The sequence below is a fragment of the Hypanus sabinus genome, chromosome 2 (assembly GCF_030144855.1).
Source record: "Hypanus sabinus isolate sHypSab1 chromosome 2, sHypSab1.hap1, whole genome shotgun sequence".
Lineage (NCBI taxonomy): Eukaryota > Metazoa > Chordata > Chondrichthyes > Myliobatiformes > Dasyatidae > Hypanus > Hypanus sabinus.
Window position 1 is genome coordinate 116,157,012 of NC_082707.1, and position 23,737 is coordinate 116,180,748.

At 44.6% G+C, this 23,737-nt stretch overlaps 1 protein-coding gene across 1 annotated transcript in view; it reads left to right on the forward strand.

The window, feature by feature from the left end:
• LOC132382628 (calpain-3-like) overlaps positions 1–23,737 on the forward strand; it is a 156,057-nt gene that overhangs the window by 79,479 nt on the left and 52,841 nt on the right. Inside the window, exons 3-5 of the mRNA XM_059953037.1 lie at positions 8,319–8,437; positions 9,264–9,397; positions 13,551–13,719. Coding sequence (XP_059809020.1) covers positions 8,319–8,437; positions 9,264–9,397; positions 13,551–13,719 — 422 coding nt within the window. The remainder of the gene's footprint in view (positions 1–8,318; positions 8,438–9,263; positions 9,398–13,550; positions 13,720–23,737) is intronic.

A 23,737-nucleotide genomic window follows, 5' to 3' on the forward strand; every position in this document is an offset into this window, starting at 1 on the left:
CGCACCCAGAAGCGGTTGGGCTACGGCGGCCAGTGTGAAGTCCCACGTGAACTGGCTGGGGCCGAACAGTAGCTGCACCTGACGGGTGCCATAGGTCCTTACTGTGCTGCCATTCACGGCCCTCAGGGGGGGACCCGGTGCCCTGCTGCGGGTGTCGTAACTCGTCGGAGATAAAACGCTGACCTCAGCCCCAGTATCGACCAAAAACCGGCGTCCCGACCTTCTATCCCACACATACAGGAGGCTATCCCGATGGCCAGCCGCCGTAGCCATCAGCGGCGGCTGGCCCTGGCGTTTCCCGGGAACTTGCAGGGCGGGCGGCAACGGCGGGCTTCTGCGCCCCACCGCTGGTGGTAGAAGCACCAGTGGTCATTGGGCCGGGGGTTAGTGGGCTCTGCGGCCGGGCCTGGACTGGTTTGCTGCCGGGAGCGTGGCTGGGAGATCTGTGCGATGGACGCCCCGCTCACCTGTTTGGCGTTCCACAGCAAGTCCGCCCGGGCTGCCACCTTCCGGGGGTCACTGAAATCCGCGTCGGACAGCAGCAGGCGTATGTCCTCGGGCAGCTGCTCCAGGAATGCCTGCTCAAACATGAGGCCTGTGTGTCCCTCGGCCAGAGACAACATCTCATTCATTAAAGCCGATGGAGGTCTGTCGCCCAAGCCATCCAGGTGCAGTAAACGGGCAGCCCGCTCGTGCCGTGAGAGTCCGAAAGTCCTGAGGAGCGGGGCTTTGAATTCCGTGTACTTGCCGTCTGCCGGGGGCGACTGTACGAACTCCGCGACCTGGGCAGCTGTGTCCTGGTCGAGGGAGCCCACCACGTAGTAGTAGCGGGTGTCTTCTGAGGTGATCCGGCGAACGTGGAATTGGGCTTCGGCTTGCTGGAACCATAGGTCCAGGCGCTGTGTCCAGAAACCCGGCAGTTTCAACGAAACCGCATGAACAGAGGCGGCGTCGGTCATTTCTGGTCCAAAAATCGTTTGGACCGTCGGGGTCACCAATTGTAGCGGGGTGCTACAAGCAGTGCTAAAATTACGACACGGAGTCGGTAACTGCAGTCGAAGGAAAAACTTTATTCGAAAACTTCAGCCTCACTTTTAAGCCTCTGTCAACCGGCCCCCCATGGTGAAGAGGCTCCAAAGCTCTGTGCTCGCAAACCCCCGTAGGCTATCTAATTGTGAGTCGGTTCGGATACGCTAGGAAATGAGGCGCTACAACCTAAGACTTTTCCTGAGTTCCATTACTAGGTTCAGTACCACGTGCATCCACATCTTGAACACACTCAAACGGGACATCTGCCTCTTCCAGGCTTTCAATACCCGTCCCCTTTTCAAATTCTAAGTTCCCCTGATCCTCCCAGTTACTCTCTGGCCAACTCCCTTCCGGAGTAAACTCAACCCTGCGGATTAAAACAACTGCATCTGCCAACCCAGCAGACTTCTTCAAGGTAATGGCATCCTTTTCATCTAGGACTGCCCTCATTTCATTATCGGGAACACATTTAAAATTTTCAACTTCTTCAAACAATTCTGTCAAGCCAGACAGATAATCCATGTCCAACCCTGGACCTTCTAACAGCCTTATCTGTTTCTCATTTTTACTCCGTGCCTCTATAAATTTCCTCCTGGCTAAGGGTAGATCTACCTCCTCTCCCTTACTCTCTTTCACCTCCCTATTCTCCGTTTTACCACCCTCTAACCCCTCTTGGTACAGGGTCGGTAAAAACGTCTCAGCCAAATCGATACTGGCCTGATTTAAACTGATCTCTTTCTCAGCTGCCTTTCTCGACATGTTGTGAGTGGTCGCGCATGCGGGATAGATCTTGGAACCTAGGGGCAGGTCCTCAACACTTACAGGCTTGCTCGTCAGCTTCATTGCTGACCAAACCTCACCACCAGCTAAATTGTTACCCAGAAGGACATCTACGTCAGTTCTCGGAAATTCTGATCGCACCCCCGTTTCAACTGGTCCAGATACCAGCTCACAATTTATAATGATCCTATGCAAAGGCACAGCTTCTGTCCCTTTTCCTACGCTTCTCAAAGCTACCTCTCCAGTCTCAGGACCAAAATCTAGTACCTTACTGAGAATCAATGACAGCTCAGCTCCAGTATCTCTCCAGATCCGCACTGGAACTGGTGTTTCTCCCTCTTTCACAGACACGGTCCCTTCTGAAATAAATTTCTCACGCCCCTCTCATATTCTATCTACCTGGGGCTTTCTCGTCAATTTGCTGATCAACACAATACACCCTGTAGGGACTGCTGCTTTCCCTTTTCCTGCCTCCTTCCTCGGAGCAAAGCACTTAGATGCAATATGACCCACCTTTCCACAATTAAAACAGGTCAAGCCAGGACCCCTCCTGCCATCTTGCCTTTCTTCCTCCTTATTTTTACCACTAGCTCCCGGCTGAATCTCTGCCTCAGCCGGCGGGCTTTCTCTACCATTCCTACAGTCTTTCTGGTAACTCTTATTCGAGGAAAACTTTGTCTTGTGGGTTAAGGCATATTCATTTGTGAACCTGCCAAATTCGGATATGGACTTATTCAGCTTCTCGTTCAAATACATCTGGATATCATCCAAAACACAACCTTTCAATTCCTCAATCAGAATTAACTCCCTTACATGCCAAAAATCTTCTTCCACCATTTCTGCGGCACATCAACGATCCAAGAGCACACCCTTCTCATAGGCAAACTCTGCATACGTCTGATTCCACACTTTCTTTAAATCTTGAACTTTTGTCTATAGGCCTCAGGTACCAATTCGTAGGCCTGAAGAATGGCCTGTTTTACTTCCTCGTAATTCTCATACCCCTCCACAGACAATGCCGCATATGCCCGTTGTGCCTTCCCTTTTAACACACTTTGTAACAACGCCACCCACTGATCTCTGGGCCACTTCTGACTCACTGCCACCTTTTCAAAATGCAAGAAATAACTATCAACATCCGTCTCCTCGAACGGAGGTACTAACCTAAACTCCCTACTAACATTAAACCTCTCCTCTCGGTCTGCCCCTTGAGCTCTTCACTCTTTCCTTAACGTCTCCATGTCCAGCTTATGCTGCCTCTGTTTCCCCTTCTCCTCATACTCCCTCTGCTTTTCAGCTCTTTCCTTCTCCTTTTCAGCTCTTTCCTTCTCCTTCTCAGCTGCTTCCAGCTGTCTTAACCTAATTTCATTCTCCCTCTGCTTTTCCGCTCTTTCCTTCTCCCTTTTCACCTCTAACTCCTTTAGCTGGAGCTCATACTCCCTCTGCTTTTCAGCTCTTTCCTTCTCCTTTTCAACTACTTCCAGCTGTTTTAACTTAATTTCATGCTCCAACCTTAATTTTTCCAACTCTAACTGAACCTTCCCACTAGCTGGTACCTTTTCAGGGATCTGTTCCACTACTTCAGCTGAAAACACATTCTTCTCAATATAATGCTGAGTTACGACCCTTCTCATCTCCTGCTTTTTCATTGACAACCTCCCCTCTGAGAGATTTAGTTCTTTCGCAATATTTATCAAGTCCGACTTTGTGGCAGCCTCTAGCGCCTCCAGAGTCGGGTTTTTTATAAATTCGTCTACGTCCATCTTTGCTGGTTTCCCGTCTGGTTACCCGTGCAACCAGATCCAAGTTTGGACTTAAAAGTCCAATTTACTGGCCCTCTAATTTGGTATCAAATTGCGGATGAGCCCCCAAGTTTTTACGAACCCCGTAACTGGGTTACTTATCAGCAACGATAGAGACGTCCGTTGGAGTCTGGTGATACTATTTTAACAGTATTTATTAGTAAAAATACACAAAAATAATATCAATGCAAATATACAGATAATATACATCGTCAATACTAAACCTAAAAGTGCGGGTATAATAATAATCAATAAGAAATAAGCTCTATCGTTGTTTAGGGGATAATGAATTGTCCAATGGAAATCTAAAGTTCATTTCAGTTCATGCAGGCTGCAGCCGTCTGTTCGTCGCTGTGTTGCAATTGTTGGAGAGAGAGAAAGAGAAAAACTTGCCGACTTTCCTTGGTATGATCTTGATCCGTATCTGTCCTTTAGCTAGACTGTTCCGTGGAGGACTCACCACCCAGGCAAGGGTGGACACACACACACAAGCCCCCCAGCGGTCTCATACATTTCTCCTGCTGTGTCTAAGGGGTGTTCCCCAGACCCGTCTTTTATCCTCACTCACGGGGTCTCAGATGTCAGTCAGGTTGGGATGATGCAATCCCTCAACCAGACCACTCTGGTTGTCCCCTGAGGGGTTTCAATGACTAGTACAGTACTCAATACACAATTCCTTCTCCAAGAGACAATAGCTGTAATCAGTGGTTTCGTTCCGCTTTTGTTAAGAGACATTCCACCTGGTTGTGTATTCTGCATTGTCTATAACAACTGCCTTTGCTGTGATCCTCTCTCTCTCTCTCTCTCTCTCATTTCCTGACATGCTGTGTATCTCTCTCATTTCCTGTGTCTGAGACCTGAAATAATAACGATCTTGCGATTCTCAAAAGGGGGAGAGACTTCGCTCCCTTCATTCGTAACACCACCGATTCAACCTGCAAGTTAACCTTAGGGTTGTTCTGCACAAGGACTACCTAGTCCCTTTGCATCTCAAATTTATGGATTTTCTCCCTGTTTAGAGAATAGTCTGCAAATTTGTTGCTACTACCGAAGTGCATGACCATGCATTTTCCAACATTGTATTTAACTTGTTACTTTCTTGTCCATTCTCCTAATCTAAGTCCTTCTGCAGCCTACCCGTTTCCTCAACACTACCTGCCTCTTCACCAATCTTCGTATCATCTGCAAACTTGGCAAAATAGCTATCTATTCCTTCATCTAAATCATTGATATACAGCATAAAAAGAAGCAGTCCCTACACCGACTCATGTGGAACACCACTAGTCACTGGCAGCCAACGACAAAATGATCTTTTTATTCCCACTCTCTGCCTTCAAATAATCAGCCATTGCTCTAACCATGCCAGTACTTTATTGTAATACCATTGGTTCTTAACTTGTTAAGCAGCCTCATGTGTGGGACCTTGTCAAAGGCATTCTGGAAGTCCAAATATACAACATCCACTGCATCCCCCTTATCGATCCTACCTGTAATCTCCTCAAAGAATCCAACAGGTTTGTCAAGCAAGATTTTCCCTTTAGGAAAACATTCCAACTTTGTCCTATCTTTGCCCTATTTCTACTGCTATCTCTTTCAGAACCCTAGGGTGCACTTCATCTGGTCCAGGTGACTTATGTACCCTTAAGTCTTTCAGCTTTTTTAGCACCTTTTTCCTTGTAATAGTAACTGCATTTACTTCTCTTCGCACACCCTTCAACATCTAGCACACTGCTAGTGTCTTCCACAATGAAGACTGATGCAAAATACTCATTTAGTTCATCTACCATCTCCTTGTCTCCATTATTATTTCTCTGGCCTCATTTTCTAGTGGTCCTAGGTCAACTCTCATCTTGCTTTTATTTTTTACATACTTGAAAAAGCTTTTACTATCCACTTTGATGTTGCCTGCTAGTTTGCTTTTAGATTTTCCGTCCTAATGAGTATTTTAGTTACTTTCTGTAGGAATTTAAAGCTTCACAATCCTCAGTCTTCCCACTAATTTTTGCTGTGTTGTATGCCCTCTCTTTTGTTTTTACATTAACTTTGACTTACCTTGTCAGCCACAGTTGTACTATTCTGAAATTTGAGCATTTCTTTGTTTTTGGAATACATTTATTCTGCACGTTCCTCATTTTTCCCTGAAAATCACACCATTGCTGCTCTGCTGACATCCCTGCCAGCATCTCCTTCCAATTCACTTTGGCCAACTCCTCTCTCATACCACTGTAATTTTCTTTACTCTGCTGAAATACTGCTGCATCAGACTTTACTTTCTCATTATCAAATTTCAAGTTGAATTTAATCAAATCGTGATCACTCCCCCTTAAGGGTTCTTTGACCTTAAGCTCCCTAATCTCCTCAGGTTCATTACATAACACCCAATCCAGTTTAGCTAGAATGCTCAATGATAAATTACTCTAAAAAGCCATCTCATAGACATTCAACAAACTCACTCTCTTGAGGTCCATTTCCAACCTGATTTTCCCAGTTGACCTGAATGTTCCAGGCATAGTGAATTCTGTGGAGCAGAATTCAGGAGGACATAGTCAATCCTGTGAATTGGCAGATGAAATTTGACATAGAGTCATACAGTACAGAATCAGGCCCTTTGACCCACTGACTCTATATCATCCATCAAGTTCCCATTTGTACCAATCCTACACTAATCCCATTTTGTTCACCATATTCCCAGATTCTACCACTCACAGCAGAGACATTTTACAACAGCCCGGCCTGAACGATTTTGAACGCGGGAGGAGTGCCGTGCTCTCAGAGGAATGCAAGCTGCACTGAGGGTACCAGAGACCAGCATTGAGCCTGGGTCTCCAGTGCACTAAGGCAGCAGTTTCACTAGCAATTGTTGCCTCTTAGCAGGATGAATGAAGTAGAGGACACAATACCAAAATGGTACAGCAGTGAGATCTACATGAAAGTTTTGTTGTAAGTGGCAAGGCAAGCTGTATTATTTGGGAGATCATTTGGTTTATCAGATCTATATTGACTCTCAGAGTGTTCCCACAAGTCCCAAAACCATTTGCATCACCTCCCCCAAACCTCCCACATCTCCCTGTAACATGACCATCAATCCCTGATTCTGCCACCAGCCACCTTCACCTGGGGTGATTAACATAACAACCAACGGGTCTTTGGATGCAGAAGGAATCGAGACATCCAGTGGAAACCCCCCACACAGTCACACACATAGAGTCGTAGAAAAGTACAGCACAAGAACAGGCCTTTTGGCCCATCAAATCTATGCCAAACTATTTAAACTATCTACTCCCTTTGACCTGCGCCGGGACCATAGCCATCCATACCCCTATCATCCAAGTACCTATCTAAACTTCTATTAGTTGATCAAGATCTCATTGTAATCTTCGATAAACTTCATCACTGTCCCCTATACCATCAATTTTAGTGTCATCCACAAACTTACTAGCAATGCTACCTAAATATCCAAATTATTCAAATAAATGATAAACAACATTGGACCCAGCACTAATCTCTACAGCACACCACTGGCCACTGGCATCCACCACCACCTTCTGTCTCCTGCCTTCATGACAAATTTGTATCTAATTGGCTAGCTCATCCTGAATTCTGTGTGATGTGGTGCTTTGTCAAAGGCCTTACTAAAGTCCATGTAGACAATGTCTACCACACTTCCTTCATCTATCTTCTTGGTCACTTCTTGAAAAAACTCTAATGAAATCGCTGTGGCTTTGAAGGCTACAGACCAACGTCTGAATTATGGTATTTGGTGTTTCACATGGCTATGGGGGCCATACAGCATAGAAACACGCTGTTTCTGTGTGGTATGACTCTGTGAGAACTCTATTCAGATAGCACTGGAAGTCAGGGTTGAACTTGAATCACTGGCTCTGTGAGGCAGAAAATCTGCCTGCAGGCCCAGACTAATCCATGGTTATGGTTAAAAGAACCATGGATCTGGATTAATAAGTAGACATGGGGGCATTCAAGAAAGCAATGATGGACTTTATAAAAGACTGCTATGACCACAACCAGAGGGTTATGTTCAGTTCCAGGTGATGTGCTTCAGGAAATATGTGAAGACTTTTGAGAGGATGCAGAACAGATTTATTCTAATGATTCTAATGATGAGGGGCATTAGTTCTGTGAATGGACTGGAGGAGCTTGGGTTGTTCTCTAGTCTGTCCACGGAACTAATATTCAAAGTTCAAAGTAAATTTATTATCAAAGTTGGTACATGTCACCATATGCTACCCTGAGATTCATGTCTTGAAGGCATTCATAACAGAACAAAGAAACAATAGAATCAACGAAAAAACCACAAACAAGCAAAGCATTAAGGGCCTTTGGTAGAATATGATTCCAGAAACAGAATGCCGTGTTAACCCTCCCAGCACTAACCTCAGGCCAAAGTCATCACTAAATTTAGAAGAATTGCATTTGGTGTGAATGAGAGCTGAGTTAAACACTTTGGATGAAAGAGTTAGCATTTTATCATCTTGATACTCACAAGATGTTTGTCTTGATGCAGCGATCAATCTCGATCAATACATTTACACATTTCCATTGGGGAAGAAGAGCCTTGGAGGTGGAGCTCCAAGAAAAACTGTTCCTTGCAGACATTTTACACTGCCCAGGAGTTATGTCTTGGATTATGGTACCTCCACAGGCTGGGACGAGAGCCAATGAATGCTGATGCTTTGTGTTTCTAATCAGGTGACTGCTGGTTCCTGGCTGCCATTGCTTGTCTGACTCTCAATGAGAAACTGTTGTACCGCGTCATCCCGAAGGATCAGTACTTTACTGAGAACTATGCTGGGATCTTCCATTTCCAGGTAAGGTCATTCTCAGAGAAAACTGTAATGTAAGTGATGTGTGGGGCGGAGGGGGCAGAAATTAATTAAAAAATGATGCTGGTAGAGTAAGCAAATGGATCAAACTGTGTCAGTGGATTTCACTGTAGGAGATCATTCACCTTGGAACTAAGAAGAATGCTCACAAATGACTTGCCAAATGGTCAAAGGCTTGAGGCAGTGGAGATCCAAATGCAGGGGAGACCCCTTGTATATATACATCACTAAATCGTCTTGCTCAAGCACACAGAATAATCCAGAATTCGAACAGAATGTTGCCTTTCACATCAGTTAGTCCACAAGGAGGTTGCAATTCTGAAACACTGGTGGTTAGACCACACCTGAGCACCCAAGTACTTGAAGCAATGTTCGAAGCTGCCAGGAGCGGGGGAGAGAACAATAAAGACGAAGTTGGATTGAGTGTATTTCAGTCTGGAGATATAAGAGTATTTCGGGTTTGTCAGGGTGATGCACAATTAGTAACCGGTGGTAAAGAAGGAAAGAGATAAAGGGAACACAGTGCAAATTTACCAGAATTTTGTCTGAGCTCAAAAAGGAAGGGTGATAGAACTTCGTGTTACACTCTGTGAAATTTAGTTTATGGGGTTATGATTTGTGAATTCCATCAGGCTGATTTTCCTTAACTTGAATGGCCATAATGTGGGTGTGGTCTGTGTTGCTACAGATTCTGTGTGTGCCCCTGGATAGTTGGAGTGGGACACCTTAGGCCCACATCATGAAGCCAATGGCAGCAGGATCTGGGAGTTCCACCCTTCTCTCACCATCCTTGCTCCATTGTCCCTTGCAGTTCTGGCGTTTCGGTGAGTGGGTGGATGTTGTCATTGATGATCGAATCCCTACATTCAACAACCATCTGGTATTCACCAAATCAGCTGAGCGCAACGAGTTCTGGAGTGCCTTACTGGAGAAGGCCTATGCCAAGTGAGTACCGGCCTTCACCATGAGCTTGTTCAACCTGACTTTTCTGCTGCTGACCAAGCCCTCATAATCTGCTACATACTAACCACAGAATTATACTTGCAGATCCACCAGTATAAGTTTGCTGCCCAAAGCAAACCAGACAGAAATCAGTGGGGGCCTGTGGAGGAGGCAGAGGCTTGCCTGACGCAGTGCCGTCACATTGTGGGGTGGGCTGGGCCCCAGGATGAGCTCTGACCAAGATAACTTGTCCTAACATTTAAAAGGGAATGAAAATAAATAAAATAATAAAATAATTTTTCTATTCTGTAACACTCAGCTGGGATCTTAACATCGATTCCTTACATCATTCAAAAGCGATTAAACATTTATTAAGTAATAATTTACAATGATAAAATATTCATTTACGATCATAAAGCAATTTAACATCTTAATTATCCTTATTATTTTATTAAGTAGGATGCTTAAAGGTAATTCAGCATATTAAAGCAACACTCACAAAATGCTGGAAGAACTCAGCAGGTCAGGCCGCATCTATGCAAATGAATAAACAGTTGACATTTTGGATTGAGACCCTTCATCAGGACTGGAAAGGAAGGGGGAAGATGCCAGAATTAAAAGGTGGGGGGAGGGAAAGGAGGATAGCTGGAAGGTGATGGGTGGGGGGAAAGGTAGCGGTAGGGAGATGAAGGAATCTGACAGTAGAAGGGAGCGGATCATGGGGGAAAAGGAAGATGGGGGTCACCGGGGGGGGGGGGGGTGATAGGCAAATGAGCAGAAGACGTAAGTCAGAGTGGGAAACTGAAGACGAGGGAAGGGTGGGGAAGTTTCAAGAAGGAGCTAGATAGATATCTGATGGATAGGGGAATCAAGGGATATGGGGACAAGGCAGGGACTGGGTATTGATAGTGAATGATCAGCCATGATCTCAGAATGGCAGTGCAGAATCGAGGGGCCGAATGGTCTACTTCTGCACCTATTGTCTATTGTCTATAAAAGTTACTAGAAGGGAGAAACTGATGTTCATGCGATAAGTTGGAGACCACCGAGAAGGAATATGTGATGTTCCACCTCCACCCTGAGAGTGGCCTCACCGTGGCAAAAGTGGAGGCCAAGGACCAACATGTTGGAACCAGAATGGGGATAGGTATTAAAATGATTGGCTACCAGGAAATTCTGATTTTGGCAGATGGAGTGAAGGTGCTTGACAAAGTGGTCCCTCAATCTACATCAGGTCTCACCACTGTAGACGAGACTGCATTGGGAACATCAGATACTATAGGTGATTTGCCCCAAAAGATTTGCAGGTGAAGTGTTCCTCACTGGAAGGACTGCTTAAGGACTTGGGTGGAGGTGAGGGAGGAGTTGAATGAGCAGGCGTAGCATTTCTGTTGCTTGCAGGGACGTGAGCCAGGAGGGAGATTAGTGGGGAGGGACAATTGGAAAGTAGAGAGTGGGGAGGGGAGGATGGAGGGATTTACAGAGAATGATGTGTTGGATGCGAAGGGTCATTGGGTGATAGGTGAGGACACGAGGAACTCTAACCCTATTAAGTCAGCATGGAGATGGGCTGAGCAATAATGCCTGGGGAATGGAGGAGATACAGGTGAGGGCAGCATCAATGATGGAGGAAGGAAAACCCTGTCTTTGAAGAAAGAGGACATCTCTGATGTCCTGTAAAGGAAAGCCTCATCCTGGGATCTTAAAAAGCGAATAGCATTTTTACAGGAGACAGGGTGGGAAGAAGTAGAGTCAAGATAGCCTTGGGAATCAGAAGATTTATAAAAGATGTCTGTAGACAGTTTGTCTCCAGAGATGAAGACAGAGATTGAGAAAGGGAAGAGAGGTGTCAAAAATGGACCAAGTGAATTTAAGGGCAGGGTGGAGGTTGGAAGCAAAGTTGATAAACTTGATAAGCTCAAGCGGTATGCATGAAGCAGCACCAATACAGCCACCAATGAAGCCCAGGAAGATTTGGGGAGCAATACCAGGGAAGGCTTGGAACATGGACTGTTCAATGTAGCCAATGAAAAGGCAGGCATAGTTGGGGCCCACGTGGGTGCCCATGGCTACACCTTGGGTTTGGAGAAATTGGGAGGAGCTGAAGGAGAAATTATTGTGGGTGAAAACCAGTTCTGTCAGATGGAGGAGGGTGGTGGTGGAAGTGGACTGGTTGGTGTTTTGTTGAGAAAGAAGCAGAGAGCTTTAAGGCTCTTGATGGGAGGATAGTAGAGAGAGAGTGGAGATAAGTGCATTCAGAAGGACTAAGGTTCAAGGAGGAGAGAGGAGTGACAACGTCCAGCTGTCTCGTTGGCAATTAGTGATGAAAAGATCCTGAGTAGATAGAGGGCCAAACTGGGGTGTCCAAGAAGAGGAGTAGGATAGGAGACGAGTAAAGGGTCAATGGTGCAGTGTGGGGAATCCTTTCCAAAGAAGTGGGTTCGGAGATGGAGGTGATGGAAGAAGAGCTTGGCGTCATGGCGGGTGCAGAGTTCACTGAAGTGTGGACAAAGGAGGATATTGGTAAGGCCCTTAATGAAGATCAGACATCTGCATCAGAGACCAAAGAAGAGGGCTTGGAAATGGAGGACAACGTAAGGCATTTGCTGAGGACAGAACATTCTGCCTGAGAGGATTAAAGATCAATTAAATGATAAATAAGTAGTTATAAATGAAATAAAGTAAAATGCTTCAAGACAGTTCAACATATTAAGTATTAATTAAATAATATAATAGCATTATTAAAAATATTAAAGCAAGGTGCTTAAAAACCATTCAACACAGTAAAACAAGGCCAGTTGAAACAAAGAGTTGTCCTCTCGCCTTCTCCTTCAGCCATTCTTCCTGATTTGGGAGAAAGGCCCTGCTGTCATCATGGGATGGCTAGCTTTTCCCAGCATGTGTTTCAGTCCAATGGATTTTACCCACGACTGAAGCAGCCTGCTGAAGGTTGCCAGGGTTATCACTGCACTCCCAAATACCGAGGAGCACTGGCATCTTTCCAGGAAACCCCACTCTGTTATTACATGTACTTTCAGCCAAAATGCTTTTGCTTTTGAATGTGTCCGTCCACCGTCCTCCCAAGCTGTGTGGGTGTGTGGCCGCGCGGTAACTGAAATGCTGCTGCACACATCGTCTTCGATGTCACACAGCTGGGATTTTCTTTTACATAATAGCATTGTGCTGCGTAAAAACTTCCTGCTCAGAGCAACGGTTGTTCCATGCAGCTGTAAAAGAATATCGTGTACATCCCACAGCCAACATTAAAGCCAAGGTTTAATATGTAAACTGGTTGCTTGTGTGACACCATGGGTAACAGAGGGGAGGCATAAACTCCCTGACTGGCAACATACGATAAATGGAGTAAAGTGAATTGGTGCTGGTGCAGGAGTAGAGGAAGCAGACGAGATGTATATTGCATCTGGGTAGGCAAGGTGGTGAGAGGGAAGAGATGGGAAGGCTAAATTAAGGCTAAAATCACATTTTATTGAAGTTAGAGTGGCTTCTTGCTGCTCCCAATCTAGATGTTTGTTACAAACTCAGATATTTCCTTGCTCTAATCAAAAACTTCCCAGCACTCATTCCCTGGAAGTGAAGCTCAGGCTTTGGAATCTCCACTCAGCGAGGATGAAGTGGCATCAGTAGGAAAGGTGAAATAATTAGTGCAATGGCTCCCACACAGCTCCAGCAATACGCACAAAATGCTGGAGGAACTCAGCAGGTGAGGCGGCATCCATGCAAATGACTGAACAGTTGACATTTTGGGCTGAGACCCTTCTTCAGGACTGAAGAAGTAACCTGGGTTTAATCCTGCCCTCAGCGTAGGTGTAGTTTGCATATTCTCCCTGTGACAGCATGGGTTTCACTTAGGTGCTTTAGTTTACTACTTAATCCCGAAAGTCTGCTCATTGCTATGTTAATTAGCCACTGTAACTTGCCCTGAGTGTATAGGTGAGGGCTAGGTGGGAGGAGTCAATAGGAATGTGGGAAGAATAGGTCACTGAAAAATTAGTGGAGGTGTGAGATTGATGGCATTGCTTTAAGAGGCAGCATGGATGGTGAGTCAAATGCCCTTCTGTATCATAAATACAATGAATTGGAGAAGGGATCGAGGGAGGGGCACAGTCTCACCTTGTATTCTCTTTACCACCTTCAGGCTGCATGGATCCTACGAGGCTCTGAAAGGTGGAAACACAACCGAAGCAATGGAGGATTTCACCGGCGGAGTCACTGAGTTCTTTGAGATGAAGGGAGCCCCCAAAGATATGTACAAGATAATGAAAAAGGCGACAGAAAGAGGGTCTCTCATGGCGTGCTCCATTGATGTAAGTTTGCCACCGCCTGGCAAGATATGGTGTGATGGTTCTGCCCAGTTAGAAATTCATTCATTCATCCTACCCTCTTCTGAACAGTGCTTCACGTGAGTGCATGGTACCAGTTCCTAGGCATTCTAGCAAAGGATCTTCAACTTGAAATGATTACCCTCTTTCTGTTCCCACGGACCTGCTGAGGATTTCCAGCATTTTTGGTTTCTACTTTAGGTTCATAAACATTCGCGACCTGGTGGCCCTTCTGACAGAATTCCTTATTGTAACTGCGAGATAGCTAGAAGGATCACGTCATAACTGAGATGCTGATACTGCTTCTCCCTCCACAGATGCTGGTTGAACTGCTGAGTAATTTCTGTTCTTATTTCATCAACATTAGTTCCTTGATCTACAAAACACTGTTTCAATCCTAGCACAATGAAATAGAAGATTGATATTTTTTCACAAGTGAAGTTCAGCTCAGGTCATTTCATATGAACATGAGAAGGAGTGAGGCACCAGCACTTTGACCCTTCCCTGAAATTCAACATGATCATGCTGGACCTTCCCCAGATCTAATCTCTTCTGTGCCAGATCCTCATTGCCTTCAGTTCCCTGATGACTTCCAGGAAGTTGTTTCCAGATCAGTGATGTGTGGAATGCTGACGTTCCCTCTGCAACATTCCATTTGGAATGATTGCAAGGATCTTGGATGTGTGGGGCTGTGGGTCACCTTCACAATATCATGCCAAGCTGAGAGCCGTGCATGGTAAATGAAGCGTTGTCTATTCTTGCCTCTAAACAATCTGCTGTCTGTTCCCCCCCACCCCCACCCACAATACCAGTCCCACCTCCAGCAAGCAACCCGCTGTTGGCTGGTTTCTCTCCTCCTCCAACAACTCAACTTCTGTCTTACTCTCCCAAAAGGCTTCGTATTTGGACTTAACTGAAATTTCACGGATTGGACCATTTCTGTGCCACCAATGGCTTCAGGCCGATGTACTGCCAAATTATTTGTCAGGGAGGTGATTCATTCACTTTGTCAGCTTTCACTGTACAGGCTCTGCCCCCGCTTCATGTGAAATTCATACCGTCGACTCACTGCCAGCGACTTTGGTGATGCCAGGTCACAAATACTGCTTCACTACTTTAACATAGTGTGAAGAAGGTACTACTATAGACCAAACCCGAGGCCTGTGAGACCAGAACACCAAATCCCTGACTCTTGTTATTCAGGTTGGTACTGAGGCAGTTGTTTATGGGATTGACAGTGGCAATACCAGTATTCATTGTCGACCCCATGTTGAGCTGAGCTGGGAAGGTTTAGTGAGTCATTGGCAGGTCTGGAGTCACAGACCAGGACTGAGTGCAGAATTCCTCCCATCAATAACCAGGTTTCTCTATATCACCCTCTCCTGTGATATCTTTGTCTCTCTTCACTGCTGCCTCTGTGAAGTTGGTGTACATTCTACATCTGTTTCTATCTCAGCCCTGAGAATCTATTCATTTATTTCTTTGTTATCTTGTTTCACTTAGATGCCATGTTCATTTCCCTCCCTCATATATCTACCCTGACATTTCCCATCATTGGTTGAATCTTTGATGGTCTCTTGTCCCTACATCTGTATCTTGCTGCCATATTTTGACTTTGTTTTTCCTTTCTCTCCTTCCACTTCCCTTATCCTCTCTTTTCCTTCCTCCCCTCCCTTCCCTCTCTGCTCCTGTTCTTCCTCACTCTCTCATCTCTTCCCCCTCCCCACTTAAACCTACCTCCCTCTCCCTTCCTATTTTACTCTCTCACGCTCTCTGCTTCTCTCCTCGTTTCTAATCCGTCTGTCTCCCTCTAGGCCCACTCTACACCATTCCTGTCTCCCTCTCTCCTCTCCTTCCTCCTCCTCTGCACTTAGCTCCCTCCTCTGTCTCGTTCCTCTCTGCTTCCAAGCTGAGTGATATTGTGTGATGTATCTCAAATTCCAGGATGGTATATTTTGTGGGACTGCAGTCATGTTAGAAGCACAAGTGGACCAGTTTCTGTCCCGTGTAAATTTCCACGATGTGCCTCCGGCCAAAGTTGGTGATCGCAGCAAGAATGTGGAGGACCATCTAGTCAGGGTTTGTATGGGAATATTGCAAATAGTCACTGGGGGCAAGTACTATTGCATCTTCAATGCATGCTGACTGACAACTGCGAATAACTTTTCTGGAACTTAGCGCAATTTGTGCACGGTAGTGTAGCAATTAGTGCTACGCTTTACAGTGCCAGCTGTAAGATTGGGTTCAAATCTCTGTAAGAGTTTGTATATTCTCCCTCTGAACATCCGTGTTTCCTCAGGGTTTCTCCGCTTTCCCCCACATTTCAAAGATGTACGGGTTAGGATTAGCAAATTGCAGACATGCTATGTTGGTGCTGGAAGCATGGCAAAACTTGTGGGCTGCCCAGCATAATCTTCGCTGATTTGATTTGAAACTAGCACTGCATTTCACAGTATGTTTTATCTACACATGGCAAATAACGCTAACCTTAACCATTACCTTTAATTCCACAGTGGGTAACTCTTCGCCTGTTAAATAAACTGAAATAGTTTTGTGAATAATCCTCACTTGAATAAACAGTGAGAATCCACTCCGCATGGGATAAATACAATGACAGATTCTTTTCCACAGTTGTTAACCAGAAAAACTGTATAACATTTGCAACTGGAGCTTGGAAGAATCCATGGGAAATTTATCCTGGTAATTCTGTGCAGGACCAAGCTTGGGCCGTCTTGCGCTGCCTGAACCTTTTGAACGAAGAAGTAGGGATATCTCAAATTTTGCGTAGTGGCAGATTCCGGATCTGGAAGACCCCAACATCATATCAACACTGAGCTGATGCACAGCAGGTGGCAGTTCAATGGATCTAAAGAATTTCAACCACAGCATTTTCTGGCATGAACAGTATAACAGAGCCACTTTAAGCCTGTCAGCAAGTTTTGCTTTGCCTCTACTTTTGACCATTTAATGTCTTGCAGCTGCTCTGGGTCTTTTTTCACATAGCATAACATCAGATGCCTTTAGCCCTTAGATTAGGCTAGGCAATGCTAACGATGTAAAACACACACTCTCAGTGAAAAATGGCAGACAATGGCGATAATAATCTCTGCTAATCTGTGCGTAATTGTCACAATATAACTCTGAACTCATTAGAAGCTTGTGCTGGGGTGTTTGATAATTTTGTTTTAAAATATGGAGACAATAATATTTTGCAAGCAAATTAAAATCGGAAGAGATACTGAGATGTGGCTGGAGTGAAATCAGGACTTGGAATTAGACACTGCAGGATAAAACACAGAGGGTGGCAGAGTGGTCAAGCTCATTTATGATAAAATAGAGACTTTTGAGAAAATGCTAGCTAATGAAAAAGCAGAAGAATCAATGGATAAGGTGAAAAGATCATTTATATATAATTAGGCATAGCATAGAAGATCATTAAAGCCACTCCAGTACCATGAAAATGTAAAACACCTACAGATGCTGGAAATCTGAAATTAACACACAAAATCTTGTAAATACCCCTTGGGTCAAGCAGCATCTGTAGGAGGAGGAACTAAGTTTACATTTCAAGCCAAAGACCCTTGTCTGAACTAGGAAGGAGAGGTGGGGAGAGATGGTTAGGGCAAACTTTTATCTCTTTCCCAGTACCAACGAGACATCTTTGACCTGAAGCGTTAATTGTTCCTCTGTCCGCAGAACTGACTGATCTGCTATTCTTATTTTATAACCATAAAACCATATAACAATTACAGCATGGAAACAGGGAATCTCAGCCCTTCTAGTCCGTGCTGAACGCTTACTCTCACCTAGTCCCACTGACCTGCACTCAGCCCATAACACTCCGTTCCTTTCCTGTCCATATACCTATCCAATTTTTTATTAAATGACAATACCGAACCTGCCTCTACCACTTCTACTGGAAGCTCGTTCCACACAGCTACCACTCTCTGAGTAAAGAAGTTCCCCCTCGTGTTACCTCAAAACTTTTGCCCTTTAACTCTCAACTCATGCCCTCTTGTTTGAATCTCCCCTACTCTCAATTGAAAAAGCCTATCCATGTCAACTCTATCTATCCCCGTCATAATTTTAAATACCTCTAGTCTCCCCTCAACTTTCTATGCTCCAAAGAATAAAGACCTAACTTGTTCAACTTTTCTCTGTAACTTAGGTGCTGAAACCCAGGTAACATTCTAGTAAATCTTCTCTGTACTCTCTCTATTTTGTTGACATCTTTCCTATAATTTTGTGACCAGAACTGTACACAATACTCCAAATTTGGCCTCATCAATGCCTTGAACAATTTTAACATTACATCCCAACTCCTATACTCAATGCTCTGATTTATAAAGGCCAGCATACCAAAAGCTTTCTTCACCACCCTATCCACATGAGATTCCATCTTCAGGGAACTGTGCACCATTATTCCTAGATCACTCTGTTCTACTGCATTCCTCAATGCCCTACCATTTACCATGTATGTCCTATTTTGATTAGTCCTACCAAAATGTAGCACCTCAGACTTATCATCATTAAACTCCATATGCCCACTCTTCTAACTGGCCTAAATCTCTCTGCAAGCTTTGAAAACCTACTTCATTATCCACAACGCCACCTACCTTAGTATCATCTGCATACTTACTAATCCAATTTACCACCCCATCATCCAGATCATTACTGTATATGACAAACAACATTGGACCCAGTACAGATTCCTGAGGCACACCACTAGTCACCAGCCTCCAACCTGAGAAACAGTTATCCACCGCTACTCTCTGGCATCTCCCATCCAGCCACTGTTGGATCCATTCTACTACTTCAATATTAATATCTAACGATTGAACCTTCCTAACTAACCTTCCGTGTGGAACCTTGTCAAAGGCCTTACTAAAGTCCATATAGACAACATCCACTGCTTTACCCTTGTCAACTTTCCTAGTAACCTCTTCAAAAAATTCAATAAGATTTGTCAAACATGACCTTCCACGTACAAATGCATGTTGACTGTTCCTAATTAGACCCTGTCTATCCAGATAATTATATATACCATCTCTAAGAATACTTTCCATTAAGTTACCCACCACTGACATCAAACTTAGAAACATCAAACATCAAATAATTGCTAGGTTTATTCTTAGAACCCTTTTTAAACAATGGGACTACATGAGCAATACGCCAATCCTCCGGCACCATCCCCGTTTCTAATGACACTTGAAATATTTCTGTCAGAGCCCCTGCTATTTCTACACTAACTTCCCTCAAGGTCATAGGGAATATCCTGTCAGGACCCGGAGACTTATCCACTTTTATATTCTTTAAAAGCGCCAGTACTTCCTCTTCTTTAATCATCATAGTTTCCATAACTACCCTACTTGTTTCCCTTACCTTAAACAATATTTTTCAATATCCTTCTCCTTAGTGAATACCGAAGAAAAGAAATTGTTCAAAATCTCCTCCATCTCTTTTGGCTCCACAAATAGCTGTCCACTCTCTCTAAGGGATCAATTTTATCCCTCACTATCCTTTTGCTATTAATATAACTGTAGAAACCTTTTGGATTTATTTTCACCTTACTTACCAAAGCAACCTCGTATCTTCTTTTAGCTTTTCTAATTTCTTTCTTAAGATTCTTTTTACATTCTTTATATTTCTCGAGCACCTCATTTACTCCATGCTGCCCATGTTTATTGTAGATATCTCTCTTTTTCTGAACCAAGTTTCCAATATCCCTTGAAAACCATGGCTCTCTCAAACTTTTAACCTTTCCTTTCAACCTAACAGGAAGATAAAGATTCTGTACCCTCAAAATTTTGCTTTTAAATACCTTCCATTTCTCTATTACAGCCTTCCCATAAAACAAATCGTCCCAATCCACTGCTTCTAAATCCTTTCACATCTCCTCAAAGTTAGCCTTTCTCCAATCAAAAATCACAACTCTGGGTCCAGTCCTATCCTTCTCCATAATTATATTGGAACTACTGGCATTGTGATCACTGGACCCAAAGTGCTCCTCAACACATACAACGTCACCTGACCTATTTCATTCCCTAACAGGAGATCCAACACTGCCCCTTCTCTAGTTGGTACCTCTATGTATTGCTGCAAAAAACTATTCTGCACACAATTTACAAACTCCAAACCATCCAGCCCTTTTACAGAATGGGCTTCCCAGTCTAATTAAATTCTCCCACAATCACACCTTGTGCTTACTACAAATATCTGCTATCTCCTTACAAATTTGTTCCTCCAATTCTCGCTCCCCATTAGGTGGTCTATAATACACCCCTATAAGTGTTACTACACCTTTCCCATTCCTTAACTCCATCCAAATAGTCTCCCTAGACGAGCCCTCTAATCTATCCTGCCAAATCGCCGCTGTAATATTTTCTCTGACAAGCAATGCAACACCTCCCCCTCTTGCCCCTCCAATTCTATCACACCTGAAGCAACAAAATCCAGGAATATTTAATTGCCAATCACACCCCTCCTGCAACTATGTTTCACTAATAGCTACAACATCATATTTCCAGGTATCAATCCATGCTTTAAGCTCATTCACCTTTCTTACAATGCTCCTAGCATTAAAATAGATGCATTTAAGAAATTCTCCACCTCTTACTCTCTTTTTATCCCTAATGGTGCAAACAACTTTATTATCTTTTTCTTCTTTCTCCCCTACATCTTCGGTCTGAGCGCTCTCCTTCTCTATCACCTGCCTATCCTCCCTCACACACTGTCTACTAGCTTTCTCTATTTGTGAACTAACCTCCTCTCTCCTAGTCTCTTCAATTTGATTCCCACCCCACAACCATTCTAGTTTAAAGTCTCCCTAGTAGCCTTAGCAAATCTCCCCGCCAGGATATTGGTCCCCCTAAGATTCAAATGCAACCCATCCTTTTTGTACAGGTCACGCCTGCCCCAGAAGAGGTCCCAATGATCCAGAAACTTGAATCCCTGCCCCCTGCTCCAATCCCTCAGCCATGCATTTATCCTCCACCTCGCTCTATTCCTCTGCTCACTGTCACGTGGCACAGGCAGTAATCCCGAGATTACTACCTTTGTGGTCCTCCTCAACTCCCTATATTCTCCTTTCAGGAACTCTTCTCTTTTCCTACCTATGTCATTGGCACCTATATGCACCACGACCTCTGGCTTCTCACCCTCCCACTTCAGGGTATCTTGAATGTGATGAGAAACATCCCAGACCTGGCACCAGGGAGGCAAACTACCATCCGGGTCTCCTGACTGTGTCCACAGAATCGCCCATCTGACCCCCTAACTATCGAGTCCCCTATTACTGCTGCCTTCCTCTTCCTTTCCCTACCCTTCTGAGCGACAAGACCGGACTCTGTGCCAGAGGCACGGCCACTGTTGCTTCCCCCACGTAGTCTGTCACCCCCCCCCCCCCCAAAAGTACTCAAACAGGAGTACTTATTGTCAAGGGATACAGCCACTGGGGTACTCTCTAGTACTTCACTCTTCCCGTTCCTTCTCCTAACCGTGACCCACTTGTCTGCCTTCTGTGACCCTGGAGTGACCACTTGCCTGTAATTCCTCTCTATCAACTCCTCACTCTCCCTGACCAGACGAAGGTCATCGAGCTGCAGCTCCAGTTCCCTAACACGGTCCCTTAGGAGCCACAGCTCAGCGCACCTGGTGCAGGAATGCATGCCCGGGAGGCTAGGAGACTCCAGGACCTCCTTCATCTGACACTTTTAAAATTTTTTATTTTATTCTTGTACTATTTTTGCTACCAGAAAATTGTGCAGAGTCCCAGGTCCACGTTGCAAGAAGGATATATGATAATGTCAGAGACAGGATTGTTGGTTAACAGGAAAATTCGGCTATGCTAAGACTATTCTACTTAGTATGGAGGCCGAAGAGGGAATTTAATCTTGAAGTAGGAAATTAAATGTGATTTTCATCAAAGATTTATCCCCTGTTGAGATGACAATCATTCGGGGATTACATTAACATTAGTAAGCAGGAGTGGAAAGTCAGCACTAGGACAGAGCAGGAAGAGCACACCAGGGAATTGGTTCCCATCCTAACCTCTGATGCTGTCTGTGTGGAATTTGCACATTGACTGAGTTGGGGAGCTGAATTGAGAAATCCCATCGACAGAGGGAATTGGAAAGACATGCACTGCAAGTCCCCAGGATGTAGGGCAAAAGTACATTGGTAATGTAACGTACTATATTTCGTATGTCATATGTACTGAGGTGCAGTGAAAAACTTGTCTTGCATATTGTTCATACAGATTAACAGTGGATTAAGGTTGTACAAGGTAAAACAATAAAACAGTGCAGAATAAATTGTGACAATTACATAGAAAGTGCACTGCAGATAGACAGTGAGGTGCAAGATCATAACATAGACTGTGCAGTCAAGAGTCCAACTTTTCATACAAGGAAACCATTCGATCATCTTACAATAGTCAGGTGGAAGTTCCCCTTGCACCTGGTAGTATGTGCTTTCAGACCTTTGTATTTTCTGCCTGAGGCAGGAGAACAGAGAATGTCCTGAGTGTGTAGCTGCTTTGCCGAGGCAGCAACAAGTGGAGACAGAGTCCATTGAGTGAAGACTGGTTTCCATGATGAGCTGAGTTGCATTCACAACTCTCTGTAGTTTCTTGTGGTCGCAGACAGAGCAGTTGCTGTACCAAGCGGTGATGCATTTGGATGAAGTGCATTCTATTTTGTATAGATAGAAGTTTGTGAGTGTTAACGGGGTCAGGACAAATTTCTTTACCCTCCTGAGGAAGTAGAGGTGCTGGTAAGCTTTCTTGGCCATGTATTCAACGTGGATGGACCAGGACAAGCTGTTAATCATGCTCACACCAATAGCGTTCAACCTTCTTGATGTCAATGTCATAGATGTAAACAGTAGCACGTGCACCCTCCCTTCCTGCAGTCTATGACTAGCTCTTCTGTTTTGCAGACATTGAGGAAAAGGTTGTCATCAAGTCACCATGTCAGTAGGTTCTGTAGCTTCTTCCTGTACTCCGACTCATTGTTATTTGAGATACGGCCCATTACAGTGGTGTCATCTGCAAACTTGTAAATGGAGTTAGAGCAGAGCATGACCACACAGTCATGAGTGGACAGGGACCAGAGTAAGAGGCTGATGATGCAACCTTGTGGGGTCCAGCGTTGATGCATTGGAAGGTGGTGTCATTCCAGTGTTGAGGATAGCCTTGAGTAAGGTGTTACTGATTGCAGTCTGTTGATCAGGAAGTCAAGGAACCAATTACAAAGTGAAGTGATGAGTCCAAGGTCTTGGAGTTTGGAGATGAGTTTTCTTGGAACTGTTGTATCGAATCAGAGCTGTATTCCATATACAGCAGGCAGATGTAGTCTTTATTTGCTCCAGAAAGAGTGCAGGGCCAGGGAGAGGCAGCTGTTTTGACGGTAGGTGAATTGTAGTGGGTCAAGGTTGTCTGAGAGGCTGGAGTTAATACACGCATGGCCAGCCTCTCAAAACACTTCATTATAGTGGATGTCAGCGTCACTGGATGGTAGTCATTAAGCCATGTTAACTTGTTTTTCTTAGGTACCGGGATCATAGAGGTCTTCTTAAAGCAGGCGGGCATCTCAAACTGAAGCTAGGAGAAGTTAAAAATGTTTGCAAATATGCTCACCAGTTGACCTGAACAGTATCTAAGGAAACGGTGAGGAACACCACCTGGGGCAGATGCTCCCTGTAGGTTCACGCTGTGGAAGGCTGATCTTGGATGTGAGATGGTGACGATGCGTTCAGGCACTTCAGAGTCTGCCTTAGTGGGTGGTGACATTCCAACCCCTTTCAGTTCAAAAAATGCATGGAATGCATTTAGTTTATTGGAAGGAATGTGCTGTTGGTGAGGTCAGTGATGCCGCCTGACCTTGTCTTGTAGCTTGTAAGTCCTGCCATAACTGGTCTGTGACTCCATTTTAGACTAGCACTGTCACTTGGCAACCATGATATCATTATGGAAGTCATGTGCTGATTTCTTGTAACGTTCAGA